Below are 16145 nucleotides of genomic sequence, written 5' to 3' on the forward strand. Positions count from 1 at the left end.
TGACCTTGTTCTAAAGACTACTGGATCAATGAATGTAGAGTGGAATCCACGGCTCTAAGGGATGCAGAGTTTTTTCAGCACCGAGCACTTGATACGTCAATCTTATTGTGCTGTTCTATTAGAGATTTGCTTGCTGTGCTTTAGTAGAGATTTGCTTGCTCGACAGTTCAGACTCAATAATTAACATTTCCATTCAGTGACAGTAAGCAGAGGAAGACATGCAGGCTGAATCTTATGCATACATAAGTCCAGACCCAAGATTAGTACTCAAGGAAAGCAATCTACCATTACTCTAATTACTGTCTCAGGGGCCTCAAGCCATTGTTCTCCTATCCACTAGTCCCCATTGTGTTGCTGGCGGTCTCACACGCAGTCCCAGGTGATGGGTTCCACATGAGGATAATACCTCCACCAAAGCAGTTAGCTTTGAGGAGGAGGGTGTGAACACTTCTGCCAATTCAGGGAGTTGATCCCATGGAGGGAGAATAATAAGCCACAAGTTTAGTTAGGGAGTTGGTGAGGTTGTAAAGTGGCATTGATCTATTGCTGAGGTCCTGGTGACCGCATATGGATGGCCTTTGGAGTTTGGAGATCGGTTGCTGGCCTGGCTGGACACAAGTGCTATGGGGGACATAATGTCTGTATTTAAGGATCTATCTGAAGGACTGTTGTTGCTGTATACATGTGCTACGGTCATGTCATCTGTTGTCTGGAGGAGCGAGGACCGTGACTACAGACAATGCTGGTGGGAGATACGAAATCTGTGGGCCAACCAAAAGTTGTGAGACAGTGAGTACTGCCTAGTACGGGGGCAGTGGAACTACCGATCCCAGGGAGGCGATCTTGTGGACTTTTTTATTTCTCCATTTATCCAGAGTTGTTGTAAAACCATGGAAGGAATGAAAAAATAGTTGCCTCATTAACCTGCCTAGGTGATTATTACAACCCACTCAGATCTTCACAACAAATATCTTGCAGAGTAAACTGGCTGCCAAACACACGATAAATAAGCAAAATGCTCGTTAGTCGGGTGAAATGATCTTTTGTGCTGTACAAAAGATCATTGTTCTTGGTAGCGCATTGAGAATAATGACAGCCTATGAGCTTTCATTTAAGCGATTACACATCACTAAGTGAGCATAGTTCATTGTGGTCTGCCTGTGTAAGCAGGTTATTAAATGGCTGCTGATCTGCAAATATTTACTGATCGGCATTCGTTTAATGCTGCTGGTTGGTTCGCGTAAAGGAGCCTTTACTACGGTACATCACCAAAGCTACAATAGAGACACAGCATTGCCACTTACCTCACTCCCTTTCTCACAAAATTCCTTTGACAAGATAGTACAACTTTCCATTGGGTTAAATACACTAAATCTTGAATCCTATAGGCAAGGACGTGAAAAAAAACATTTACCTCTAATGCAGCCATTCTGACCACCTGGTTGCTGTGGTAAAAGAAGTTTGGAAGGACATCGAAGATGGATGTTTCTGACAGAATCAGTTTCTTAAAAAAACAAAAACAACCCAGAAGTCAGTGCTCTGATACACAAAAGAGAAAAAACATTACTTACAGACATTTATAATCATACAATTGAAAGTACTTTCTTGTAGCTGAAACAAGAATACAAAACAAATTAATGCATAACAGCCGAATTGCCCCTCCAACTCTGACACAAATTTCCCAACCAGCAGGGTGTATTTTTCAGGGTACATTTACATGCGGCAGATTTTGTAACAGAAATTTGTGACTGAAAAGGAGTTTCATGCTTGAACTGGGTCGTTTCAGATTAATGAAACATTAAAATGTCAAAAGTCAAATAAAGTCGTATTTATACATAATAATATAATCATAATAGATATGTAATAAACTATAAACTACAGTCTGTGTAGTATGTCAAACTAAAACAACCAGGATATCGTGCAAGTAAGCACCGAAAGAGGCAACGGGCGAAACGTACGTCGGGGTGAGGGGAGATGGCTAATCAGTCCGGATCATCTGTTCTAGTAGTTTATCGTGCCTAGGTAATGTGCACTATACAATATAAATTATTTACTGGTATATTGAATCAATGACCAATCTATGCTCTGCATAGTATTTACACTTTTGTGCTTACCTGCACAATCCCCTGGTTGTTTTAGTTTGACATACTACACAGCATAAGGGATATATGGTTAATTAACCCTGTGTATTTTTCTATACTTAACCCGTGCTGTTAATACTGATATCCATGGACTAATTTCTTTCCTTGATGTGATTATCCTTCTGGACAAGATTAGCTTTTTTTCCCTTTTTTTTATTATATATGGTTCTCTTCTTTCAGCTATTTTATGCAAGTCCGAATTTGTTGGTATACGTATTATGTGAAGTGCCATAGCTTATTTTACTTTGGGACATTGTTGGATATTATGGTTTACTGGAATGTAACTACTAAGCACACTCGCCTAAGGCTCTGGTGTCGAGCACCTTGTAAATGAGCTGTACACTATAAAGATAAAAGCTCTCAGACCAAGAGAATGAAGGTATCATGATCCCAGTGCGGGTTGGACCCGCACGCTTGGAGTTAATGTCTGGAACCAGTGCTGGTGGACCTGCACTTCTGGGGTTAAATGTTATGATCTCAGTGCAGGCTCTTACCTGCACACCTGGGGCTTATTATTGTGGCCTCTCCTTGGTTCTGGGAAAGCTTTTTAAAGCCTCAGGACGCTCCAATCCCCGTCAGTTATACTTTCGCCCTTGGCAGAGTGTGTTGACCCCTGAGTGTGTTTGTGCTGTGTTCTTGTTTACCTAACACTTTGGTTTCGACTCGGTCTGTTCTCTGGATACTGCTTGTTGGATTCTGCTTGGTACCTTCTATGTCTGCTTGGCTTTGACCGCTGCCTGGCGCCGACTATCTGTTCTGTCCCATCCCTGGTACTGTACTGCTATCTGTGTATGACCCCCGTTTGTCTGACCTGAGCATTCCTGTAGTTGTGTCCTGCCGATCTCTGGCAGCAGGACGCTAAGCCCCGCCCCTTGCAGTCAAGATCGTAGGTCCTTCACTGCTTGCTAACTTCAGCGTCTCCAGGTCCTGTTTGCCTGAGCTTCCCGGCCGTATCTGACCCCGAGCCCCCCTGCAGTGTGGGTGAGTCCCTGCTCAGCGGTGGCTGCACGCCAGCGCTGACAGGACCGTGACATTATAACTGACCATTAAGTTTTTTGGGTTTTTTTTGTGCAGAGAATTATGGATCCCATACAGTCTCTGGCTGAACAGATGAAAAATCTGAGTCAGATGTTTCAGGGTTTATCTCTGGAGCAGCAAGCTCTTGCTTGTTCTCAGCAGCAGGTTTTTGAGACAGTGCAGGGGGGCTTTATCTGCTGGGTCTATGAGGGCTGGGGTGAGTGATGTTGTTCTGGTGTCCCCAGAACCACCTGTTAAACTGCCTGACTTCTTTTCTGGGAACAAAAAGGAGTTCAGGATCTTCATGGAGGGTTGCAAACTTTTTTTTTTAGTTTGAGACCACGTTCCTCTGGGGACGAAAGCCAGAAGGTAGGGGTCATTATGTCCTTATTAAGAGGGTCCCCACAAGCTTGGGCTTTTTCCCTTCCTCCCATTGCCCCTGAGAGAGTGTCGGTGAATGCATTTTTTGAGGCCCTCGGGCACACATATGATGAGCCAGACGGAGTACGATTGGCAGAGGAGATGGTGATGAGCGTCTGTCAGGGGAAACACTCAGCTGAGTGGTTTTGTACTGAATTCCACCGCTGGGCCACAGAGGTCTCTTGGGACGACGCCGCGCTATGAGGACTCTTTCGCAGAGGCTGGTCCGACGGGCTGCAGGATGCCTTGGCGTTACATCCCCCACCTAACTCTCTCGAAGACGCCATGACCCAGGCCGTCCGAATGGACCGCAGGTTGCGGGCCAGGGGGGTGATGCAGGTGGAGACTCCATTGTTCTCCAGTGGAAAAGAGACTGTCTTTGAGCTCATGGACGTAGGCGCTCTCTCCCTGAAGGATAAGGAGAGAAAACGCCGGAGGGAAAAGCAGTTATGCTTCTACTGCGGTAAAACGGGACATTGGAAAAGGGAGTGTCCTGATTGCCCATCCTCTACCCGGTCGGCGGGAAATGACTAGGTCTGGGTAGTCAGCGGGGAGATTACTCAGACCCTCAGGTACCCTTTTCCTCGTTTTCTAAGGTTTTGCTTCATGTGGAACTGTTAGTGGACGGTTATTCTTTTTCCTCTACAGCCTTCGTGGACTGCAGATCATCCATCAATCTTATTGACTCCCAATTGGTCACACGCTGCAAGATAGGGACAGCTAGGCTCAAGGTTCCGATCAAGGTGGTGGCCATTGACTCCTCCCCCCTCACTAAAGAGGGAATTCTCTTTATGTCTGATTTGTTTTCGCTCAGAGTGGGCGCTACTCATGTGGAAAACTTAAGTTCTTTGGTTCTGGACAATCTACCAGCAGGGTTGGTGTTGGGCATGCCCTGGTTACAACGCCATAGCCCAGTTATTAACTGGAAAACGGGGGAGATTGTTCAATGGGGTTTAATGATTCTAAGTTATGTGATAAATCTGCACTGCTGGTTGAAACTGTTAAATCTGTGCCATCTGTCGAGCTGGAAGGTATTCCGGAGTACCTGAAAGACTTTGAAGATGTATTCTCTGAAAGCGAGGCCGAGATGATGCCGCCACATAGACATTTGACTGCGCTATCGAGCTAGTCCCGGGGGCTAAATTGCCTAAAACCCGTCTGTTTAATTTATCTGGCCCTGAGCGCTTAGCTATGAAGGATTACATTGCGGAGTCTTCGCAAGGGACACATACGTCCCTCAGTCTCACCTGTGGCGGCAGGTTTTTTTTTGTAAAGAAAAAAGATGGCGGTTTATGTCCCTGTCTCGATTTTCGTGAGCTTAATAAGATTACTGTACGGCATACGTACCCCCTTCCGTTGATTCCCGATTTGTGTAACCAACTATCAGGGGCAAAATGGTTCTCTAAACTGGATCTTCGGGGGGCATATAATTTGATAAGGGTCCGGTAGGGGGATGAATGGAAAACGGCGTTCCTCACGACCGAGGGACTGTTTGAAAATTTAGTCATGCCGTTTGGTCTTACCAATGCCCCCGCCATATTTCAGAATTTCATCAACGTAGTATTCTCAGATCTCATTGGTGGTTTTGTTATCTACTTAGATGATATTTTGATATACTCCTCCGACAGTCATTCTCATCTGAAACAAGTACGAACCGTTCTCCAAAGACTGAGGGAAAATCATCTGTTTGCCAAATTGGAGAAATGTGTGTTTTTTGTTCAGGAATTGTCTTTTTTTGGGATTGTGTCCTGTGAGGGTTTTCGCAAGGACCCCAAGAAGGTGCAGGCCATTGCGGATTGGGTGCAACCCCGAGATCTTAAGGGTCTTCAGCGCTTCTTGGGGTTTGCCAATTATTACCGCAAATTTATTCGGGGTTTTCGCAGGTGGTCAAACCACTCACAGATTTAACATGCAAAGGTGCGGATGTGAGAAATTGGTCCTCGCTTGCAAAAGAGGCCTTTGCGACTCTGAAAAAATGCTTTATGTCTGCTCCTGTGTTAGTACAGCCAGATCCGTCCAAACCATTTGTTGTGGAAGTGGATGCCTCTGAGGTGGGGGTGGGGGCAGTGTTGTCCCAAGGGCCTGCCACTCTAACCAACCTCAGGCCATGTGCTTTCTTTTCCAGGAAGTTCTCTGCTGCTGAAAGAAATTACGATGTAGGCAATAGAGAGCTTCTTGCGGTCAAATTGGCTTTTGAAGAATGGAGGCACTTTTTGGAGGGGGCCAGTCACCCGGTTACTGTGATCACCGATCACAAAAATTTGTCATACAATGAGTCTGCTAAAAGACTAACGCCCAGACAGGCCCGTTGGTCGCTTTTTTTTTTTTCCCGTTTTCAGTTTACTATTACATTTCGTCCAGGGTCAAAGAATGTCAAGGCTGACGCCTTATCTCGCAGTTTTCATCCTGTGTCTTCCCCTGATCCACCGTCCTCCATTCTTCACCCTGGGGTTGTGTTAGCAGGGATCTCGTCTGAATTGGAACGGGAGATTGAGGGGGCCCAGTCGCTGGCTCCTGCGGCCAAGCCAGGGGGCAAGTTGTTTGTCCCAGAGCAACTTCGCCTTAAACTGTTGCACGAGTTCCATGAATCCAAGCTGAGTGCTCACCCTGGTATATCAGCCACGCGTCTGGCGGTGGCAAAGGATCTTTTGGAGGCCTACCCTTGGTTCTGACATAAAAAAACTAATTTCTGGTTGTGGGGTCTGCGCTCGTTCTAAAAGCTCTCATAGCCGGCTGGCGGGGGAGCTCATGCCCTTGGCAGTTCCCGAAAGACCATGGACCCACCTGTCCATGGATTCTGTTACCAATCTTCCTTCATCCAGGGGTAATACGGTGGTATGGGTAGTGGTGGACAGATTTTCAAAGCAGGCTCATTTTGTACCCCTGTCCACACTACCTTCAGCTGAGACTTTATCCAGATTGTTTGTGTAGCATGTGGTCCGGTTGCATGGGGTACCCCTGAATGTGGTGTCTGATCGTGGTGTGCAGTTTGTGGCTAAGTTTTAGTGTGCTTTCTGCAAAAAAAGGGAATTAGACCTACCGGTAATTCTGTTTCCTGTAGTCCCTCAGGACAGCACCATGGAGGACGTCCTTCCTTGCCCTATAGTGGGACAGGATCAGAGAGAGGTTACAAGGCCCCTCCCACCTCCACCCTCCAGTGTTTTTTCAAAGTACCACCGAGGATGGATGGAAATGGTCTAAACGCGCCCTTACAAACGAGTATGTAAGACCCTTTAGCAGCTCCATCCCAATCTCGAGCCACGATGACCTGATGGATGAACAATCTGCCGATCTATCCCATGCAGGCCTAAAGACAAACATAAGGGAGGGAACTAAGGGTGCTGTCCTTAGGGACTACAGGAAACAGAATTACCGGTAGGTCTAATTCCCTTTTTCCCTTACGTCCCTCCGGACAGCACCATGGAGAATACCAAAGCAAAGGTCTCAGGGTGGGTACAGAAGCCCCAGGATCAAAGTTCTAGGTAAGAACCAGGCTAGATATAGAAATTATCTATAAGATGAGAATATAGATATCGAAAGGGATCTACAAAGATAATCACCGTAGTGAGTGTCTGATATATGTCTATAATGGCCAATTTCAGCATGAATGTGGCAAACAAGATCTGCAGTGGAACAACCTGTTGCACCCCAATACCACTAATGAACCGCAGTGAATTACAGTTATTGTGATAGATACTTATGAACACCGCAGTCACAGAAATAGGTTTAAAACCTTATTGCCCAGCAAAAGGTATGGTGATAACCACAGCCACAACACAAAGAGGACTGTACAGAGCAGTAATTCGCTGTATGTGCCTATCACACAGGATAGTTCCTTCGTCGGTCCTCCTGGGCTCGGCTTAAACCTTGGCTAGAGACCAGCTTACCATACTACAAGGAGACCTGCAGGCCAGAGACCCTGCACCGCTGGAAGATCAGAGCAATAACAGTACATGGAAAATAGCGGAGCATTGAGACGTATGTACCCTACTCATCCAGGAGTTCATGTGTATTCTGAATCATTTACATGTCTAAACCGCAAGAAAGGGTTGGATATTATTTAAGACTAAGGAAATACTCCATCTGGCAGGTAACCTCTCCTGCCACTACCAACATTGGCTTTTCATTAGAAGCATTGAAAGGGAAATGTGGATCCTCACCCCTGTTTTACTGATGTTAGACACGGGGAGTCTGGACTTTGGAACTGAGGAGAGTAAGTGTGTGTGTGCTTCTATACAAGTCATTAGCCCAGACACTGTAAATGTGTCAACTTATTTATATGTTATATCCTAAAAGGCAATCTTCTTAGAGATATTTATACCCCTGACTGCTATGGTGGGAGGAACCAAACTCTATAACTAGAGGGAGGTAGGTTTCCTCCCATCGCAGAGGGGATTGACTACTGCGAGGCAGAGGGACTATGGGTTCTCAACTGCGAGAGTCCTGGATACAGGTTCTTTACCTTAGGAGCCCTGACTCCTGTAAGAGCAGCGAGTATGGGAACCTCTGCCACCTGACGGAGAGCTGCTGAACCGCCACCAGGTACAAAAAGTAGTGATGCCACCCTTGGTAAACATAATACAACGGATTTATGGGACAAGAATCTGCCTACCGGGTGTCTATCAAGGAAACTAGTCCGACTGCTCTATGTGGAGTCGGGAAGAATTGTTTTCTTCCACCTTATAGGATTATCTGCACCCAAAATATGTCCACTTAAAGGATGAACCCCAGAGACGTATGTCCCCCATTAAAAGCTAACTATGAAGGGGCCCTGCCTTTAGCACCCAAGACAGTAACTCATTTGAGAGTTCTGTTCCAAATAGAAGAAATGCTAAGTTACTAGGCCAATTCAAGCATAACTATTCGTCTGGCTAAGTCCAGTTGCCAAGAATGAAGCAATAGAAACTGGGTCTGGGTCCCGAAACACGAAGACCAGAGTTGGGGCCTGAGACAAAATGTGAAGTGGTAGGCCGACCATACAAGGTGCGGCGCACAAAAAGGCACAAGTCAGAAGGTCTAAGCCAGAGGCCCACAGCCAGAGGCTCAAAGCCACAGCACCCGAGGTACTATGAAGCACAGAGGTATTAAGACCCACAAATGACCCCGAGGCGCAGGGGTACCCAAGCCTTATGACGCCATATGACGCACATAAGCCTTATGCTGTACAGAAGCGTTATGACGCAATATGATGTGCCAAGACACTATGGGGAGCTATGAAGCAATATGATGCATAGAGCCACTATGAAGGCTTATGATGCACCAAGGGACTATGAAGCTATATGATGCTGTATGATGCACAGACACTATAAAGCGCTATGATGCAATACGATGCACAAAGGCACTATGAAGCCACATAGTGCAACACGCTGCATAGAGGCCCTATGAAGCCCCATGATGCCATATGATGAACAGAGGCACCATGAAGCCCCCTGAAGCGGTATGATGAACAGAGGTACTATGCAGCCCCATGATGCATGCAGTCTGATGCACAAGGGAACTATGAAGCCATATGCTGTACAAAGGCACTATGAAGCCATATGATGAAGTATGATGTACCAAGGTACTATGAAGCCATATGATGCACAGAGGTACTATGAAGCACAATGATGCAACATGAAGCACAATGATGCCATATGAAGCACAATGATGCAGTATGGTGCAAGGCGGCCGTATGGCGCACGGCGGCCATATCTCGTGCCCAGCGGCCATATCTCGTGCCCAGCGGCCATATCTCGTGCCCAGCGGCCATATATCGTGCATAGCGGCAATATCTCGTGCCCAGCGTCAATATCGTGCACAGCGGCAATATCTCGTGCCCAGCGTCAATATCGTGCACAGCGGCAATATCTCGTGCCCAGCGGCAATATCTCGCGCACAGTGGCAATATCTCGTGCCCAGCGGCCATATCGTGCCCAGCAGCGATACGATGCACAGAGATAAAACGATACCCCTATGATGTAATATGATTCACAGACTACGGCCCTGCTTGAAGGTGCCAAACGAGAGACCAGGCCCCCAGTTACCTCCAAGAGAGCAATCAGAGATCCGGATAAACCTCCGCTCTGAATAGTATAACTCAATTGTCAGACCGGCTCCACCTGAAGGAGCTAATTAATGAGCCGCAGGTGGAGAGCAGTCTCCCTGGAGACCATGTGCTGCATTCCACCATGTGTCCAGCCATAAGGCTCTGTGCAGACATGGGCTGCAACTAACTGAGGTCCCATTATGAGATGTAGCTTGGACAAATGGCCTTACTATAGCCTAGAGGTCCATGGCCTAGCTGCTTATATGTGAAGACACATCTCAGCACACGAGGCTCTAGGCCCAGCTTTGGCACCAAGGCATGAGGTTAGTATCAACCCAGAGGCCAGGCCCTGAACACAACATTCCAGCGTGCACTCACCTGTGCTGGCTCCACACCTGCTAGAAAGACAGGGGGAGCTGGTAACGCCGAGAGCCTACCATGGAGGGAAGTGGCGTTCGGTCAGGAATGTTGTATTCCTGCCAGTGATTTCCTCTCCTGTGCCCCACGAGATCCAAGAAACTAGGCTGTTGCCTGTCTCGTTCTGCACTTCCGCGTTCTGCCGTGGAACGCACGCTGACCTTATGCTGACGTTACCGGAGGCGCGACGGCCTTCTCTACCGCGTTTTTTCCGGAAGTAGCGATGCTTTGACGGCCGGCGTCCGAGCCGAGAGCCTCCCACCGGGAGGAGCGGCTCAACCCAGAAGCACGTCCGCTCGACTGGTCTTTGGGGCAGAGGGACTCCCCACCGGGGAGTATCAGCTCTGGGCCCCTTGACAGGGGGAAGGATTGGATGCGCCGCACGATCCCCCTGAGCCCATCATGCAGGCTGGCTGCTGGCTGAGGAACTTCTCCAAGAGGTGTCAGCCACGGTCCGCTTGACAGGGGGGAAGAGAGGGCTGAGACCCCCAATCCCGTCTGGTACAGCGAATGACGGCTGAGGGACCTCTCCCAAAGAGGAATCAGCCACGGACCGCCTGCCAGGGGAATGGAAAGCCATAAACGTCCACAGGCTATCTTCACTCTAAGAGCAACCTCTCATACAATCGTCCCCTGCTGGGACAGGAAAAAGACTGGAGGGTCGAGGTGGGAGGGGCCTTTTAACCTCTCTCTGATCCTGTCCCACTATAGGGCAAGGAAGGACGTCCTCCATGGTGCTGTCCGGAGGGACGTAAGGGAAATTAGGGATGTCTCTGTCCTTTTCGTCTGCATACCATCCTGAGAGCAATGGTCAGACGGAACACACTAATCAGTCTCCGGAACAGATCCTCAGATGTCTGACTTCTGCTAGACATTCAGTCCTCATTTCGGTGAGTTTTCTCGTCTGGATTCGGGGTGTCCCGGGGCTGAGGGCTCTGTTCAGCGATTAAAAAATACGTGGGCGGAAGTCCAGCGGAATATATCTAGGTCTCAAGGCAGGTGTAAGTTTTTCGCGGACAGGAAACGAACACCTGGTCCCACGTTTCAGGTTGGAGAGAAAGTTTGGCTCTCCATGCGAAACATTAAGTTGAAGATTCCTTCAGCCAAGTTGGGCCCCAAATTCATTGGCCCGTACAAGATTGTGGAAAAAATCAATCCAATGGCATACAGGCTGTGCTTTCCACCCTCTTTCAAGATCCCTAACGTCTGCCATAGATCTCTACTGAAACCTTTTGAAGCAGTCCGGGGAGAGTCCGAGTCCGCTGCTCCTCCGGTTTTGGTTGAGGGACATGTGGAAGATGAGATTGATCATATCGTAGACTCCAGGTTGGTACGGCGGTCAGTACAGTACCTTGTTCATTGGAAGGGGAGCACGGTGGCTCAGTGGTTAGCACTGCAGCCTTGCAGCGCTGGGGTCCTGGGTTCGAATTCCACCAAGGACAACATCTGCAAGGAGTTTGTATGTTCTCCTCGTGTTTGCGTGGGTTTCCTTCCAAAGACATACTGATAGGGAATTTAGATTGTGCGCCCCATCAGGGACAGTGATGACAATGTGTGCAAACTGTAAAGTGCTGCGGAATGTGTTAGCGCTATATAAAAATAAAGATTATTATTATTATTACTAAGGGGTATGGGCTGGTGGACCTGCACTTCTGGGGTTAAATGTTATGATCTCAGTGCAGGCTCTTACCTGCACACCTGGGGCTTATTATTGTGGCCTCTCCTTGGTTCTGGATAAGCTTTTTATAGCCTCAGGAAGCTCCAATCCCTGTCAGTTATACTTTCGCCCTTGGCAGAGTGTGTTGACCCCTGAGTGTGTTTGTGCTGTGTTCTTGTTTGGTATCGACTCGGTCTGTTCTCTGGATACTGCTTGGTACCTTCTATGTCTGTTTGGCTTTGATCGCTGCCTGGCCCCGACTATCCGTTCTTTCTCATCCCTGGTAATGTACTGCTATCTCTGTGTATGACCCCCGTTTGTCTGACCTGAGCATTCCTGTAGTTGTGTCCTGCCTATCTCTGGCAGCAGGACGCTAAGCCCCGCCCCTTGCAGTCAGATGACCGTAGGACCTTCACTGCTTGCTAACTTCAGCGTCTCCAGGTCCTGTTTGCCTGAGCTTGCCGGCCATATCTGACCCAAGGCCCCCCTGCAGTGTGGGTGAGTCCCTGCTCAGCAGTGGCTGCACGCCGGTGCTGACAGGACCGTGACACAAGGCAGATAGAAAAAGCAAGTCAATTGAAAACTTGCTTATTTTCATGCTATTTAACTAAAGCACTTTAATAACATTAGAATACCCCTTTAAGTACAACATGAATTGTCATCAAGGCTATGTCAGAAATTACCTGCAGATTTTCAATGCAAAACTGATGCCCATACATATCAATGGCGGACAAGAAAATGGATTCCACTTGATTATGACGAAGTTCATAAGAAGGCAAATGCGAAGCAATAAGGACCTGGAATTTAAATGGAAAAATTGAATATTGCACCTAGAATGTCCGTGAAATAGGTCTGGTTGCTCATATTTGAAAATCAGAGGCATACCTGACGGGCCCGCAAAGCTACTTTTGCATTGGTTGTTTTGCTCAGTTGAGTGAGCTCTGTTAAGATATTCAGCAATTCATCTGTTAATGTAGGGTCCCGTCCACATAACTGATCCTAAATATAAAGACATTTACAATAAGATTTTTTTTCCATTTTAGGTGGAATTAAATATTAATAGCCATAATGTTATCAGATCTGAGTGTATGTTACCAGATGGATTACCGTATATTGTTGGATGACCTTATTGTTAATCTTTGTCATAGACATTATGTTATAAAAAGCCATGTAGACCGTATTTGGCTTCTGTCCAATAAAATTTTAGTCAAGGGATATTTGGACATTAAATAAACAAAGAATAATTCCAAACAAATGTATACACTCAGGAAATGAGTATGTGCAAAAGATACTATTATATATTTATAAATTCATAGAAATATACAAATGCTAGTAGAAACGATTAAAAACAATTCAAAACAATAAGAGCAGTGGTCACAACAAAGGTTAATTACGTAATTGGAGGATAAAGCGATAAAATACAAGATTCCATTTTCTTGTAAAGAACATCGAGTCTGTTCTTGCGGATGTGCTGCCTGCATTACACCTATCCTTCCTACATAGGACCCATCGGAGTGCTGACAATTCAACTTCAATCTATGGCAACTCAGAACAGGAATAATAATATAGCGAAAATGTTTCTTTTAGGCCAAATGCACACATTCAGTATTTGGGGAGTTTTTTACCCCAGTATTTGTAAGCCAAAAACCAGGAGTGGGTGATAAATGCAGAAGTGGTGCAAATATTTCTATTATGCTTTTCCTCTGACCGTTTCACTCCTTGTTTTGGCCTACAAATACTGGGGTAAAAAACTCACCAAATACTGAATGTGTGCACATGGGCTTAAAGAGAGTCTGTCAACCTACACGGACAGTACAAACTAAGCACATAGCCTTGCCGAAACTTCTGCGTAATCAAACATGCTACTTAGCCTGCTCAGTGTACACTTGGTGCAGCGTTCTGCCCATTGGTTTGCATGAGGGTCCTACCAATGGAACCCGCATCTAAGTGGAGAGCAGGTCCTCACTGTGCACTGCTGGCAGTAAAGAGAGGTGGTCAGAATTCTCATACAAAAGAATGGGAATTCCAGCTACCTCTCCACTGACCGTGGCATGCATCAGGAGTCCGATCTGAAGAGCTTTCCAGCAGGGGAGCCATGTGTGACTCTGTGCAGAAACAAAATAACATGAGACTGCAGTAGCGCCTTTCACATGAATGAAGATACGCAGTCAGTTGGAGTGCTGTGCAAAGATGAAACAATAAAGGGAAGGCTAAATATCATGGCTTTAAAACAATACCAGGATTGAGACTGTAGTAGTGATCCGGCATGAGATAGAGCAGGTTGAATTGAGAGCTGCATACGCCTGCACTCACAATACCACCCAGGGTATAAAGCTGGAGTCACACGAGCGTATGTTTTCTTGTTCTTCAGAATCAGCGCCAATTAAGCAAATGACACTCTGCTCAAACTCTGTCAGTGCACTGTGCTCCGAATCTCTCACATGAGAGAATCGCAGTGCAGGTGCAGAGGAGACAGAGAAAGTAATTTCTCCATCTCCTCCATTGCCGGCAGTAATCAGACTGCACTTCAAAGACATCTGAGTGCAGTCCGACGTTTCACACGAACCCATAGACTTGTGTGGGTGAGTGCGATCAGATTCTGGGATGCAATAGCAGCATGCTGCTTTTGTTTTCTCATACCAAATCGGAATGAGAAAATAGCAGATCTGAGCTGCCCCATTGTAGAACATTAGGCTGAATGTTATGCCATGTTTTATCGCATAGCACTCGGACGTGTTATACGCTCGTGTGAAAGAGCTCTTAATGAACATCTCAGGCTAGGTCGCACCGCACATAAAGCTGCAATCTTGATCTGGTTTAATAACCAAGATTTATAACCATGATTTAGCCTGAAATATAGCTAGTTGAAGTGCAGCACCATTCCATTCAGCCTCCTCCTACCTCATCCTCACATTGGCATCATCAATAAGCTTTAGTATGCTGTCCACTCCTCTAATGATACCCACTATAAGCGACGGTCATATTACTAGGCTATCATTAGAGAGAAAAGTCTAATACATTTCTAACAGATTAAACAAATTTCATTCAGTGAAAACTTACAGTGGCCAAAAACAATCATTAACTAGCTCCACATACACACAAAAATATATACCTAAAAAAAAAATTCTGTATTTTGCAGCTTTTGGATCGGACATAAGGGTGATATTTTTACTACACCGCCAACAGTTCATAAGAAGCTGGAGTTATGATCTTAGAGCTCTAGTTTTGAGATGTTGCATGCATAATATAGAACTAAAAAGTCATCTATAAGGGTATGTGCACACGGTCAGTAAATGGCAGCGCTTTGGACACAGCTGGGTACAAAGCACTGCCGTCTATTGAACACAGGTGAATCCGCATGTGTTCATTGAACTGTGCGGATTCACCGCGACCAAGATATTGGATAGGTGAAATTTATCTTTTGGAGACTCGCGTTTCCGCAAGATAAAGATATGCTGCTGTCTGGAAAGACGCGCCACATGTCCGTCTCCGCAAGTAATCTGTGGGCGTCCAGATGTTAGAGCATAGTGGACATGGGATTTCTTGAAATCCCATCCACTATGCTTTAACATCTGGACGCTGCGCAAGTACACAGAGCCCAACCCACAGAGTTTAATGAACGTGTGCACCTACCCTTAGGCTCCCTTCACACAGCATTTTTGCCCCCGTTAGTTGGTTCCGTTGAGATTTGGGTGTATGTGCCAACAGTGACAACATGTGCTCTGATGTGCATCATTTTCAGGCGTACACGCCTACCAGACGTGGAGGCCCAGACGCAGTCTACTACGCAGTCTGCCTCCAGTAGGCGCATACGCCCAAAAATAATGTCAGAGCACAAGCTGACACTGCCAGCAATACTGTAGCCTATTGCAGTGTCGGCGCACACTCTCGAATCCTGTTCTGCAATGGGACCAACAAACAGGAGCAAAAACACTGTGTGGAAGGAGTCTAATACATTTATCTAAAAAAGACTTTACTTAATGCATTATATTCACTTTAGTCATTTATAATTTAAGGGCTTCCTTTTCCGGTCACCCCCAAAAAATTATGATCTGGCTGTTGCTTTAATGAGTCCACAAACCCTTAATTTGAGGTTATTTTTCGGTCATCCCCCTGCAGCCATCCTTGTAGCTTGTTAGTGTGTATGCCCCAAACTTCCTGCCAGCCTTCTTTCTGTGATTCTAGAGTACATTTCCCAAGAGGCAGAGCGGTATCTTCCAATAGCTCATTCAGGCCCACTTTCAGTGCTCATCCACTCCGCCATCCTGAGACTTCCATGCAGTCTACAGATAGATAAATCGCTGCACACACTTCCCAGCCTTCCTCACACTTCACCTACTGTGCACTACCCTGACACTCTCCTGCCATCAGTAATGTTACATGTGGTGTCACTGGCTGCCTCAGGGTACTACAGGGGGCAATGAATCATATATCAGAGTCATTTCTTATCATGTAATCCAGCACTCTG

The 16145-nt window shown here is 46.5% G+C and overlaps 1 protein-coding gene across 2 annotated transcripts in view; it reads right to left on the minus strand.

Annotated features, from left to right (window-relative positions):
- Positions 1-16145, minus strand: part of ACACA (acetyl-CoA carboxylase alpha) — a 624740-nt gene that overhangs the window by 464929 nt on the left and 143666 nt on the right. For both annotated transcript variants that reach the window (XM_073542564.1, XM_073542565.1), the window contains exons 26-28: positions 12563-12676; positions 12361-12474; positions 1415-1504 (exon numbers count right to left, since the gene is read on the minus strand). In XM_073542564.1, the coding sequence (XP_073398665.1) occupies positions 1415-1504; positions 12361-12474; positions 12563-12676 (318 nt within the window). The remainder of the gene's footprint in view (positions 1-1414; positions 1505-12360; positions 12475-12562; positions 12677-16145) is intronic.

This window comes from Dendrobates tinctorius, unplaced genomic scaffold (genome assembly GCF_039654945.1).
Source record: "Dendrobates tinctorius isolate UK_male_01 unplaced genomic scaffold, ASM3965494v1 ptg000127l, whole genome shotgun sequence".
NCBI classification, from domain to species: Eukaryota; Metazoa; Chordata; class Amphibia; order Anura; family Dendrobatidae; genus Dendrobates; species Dendrobates tinctorius.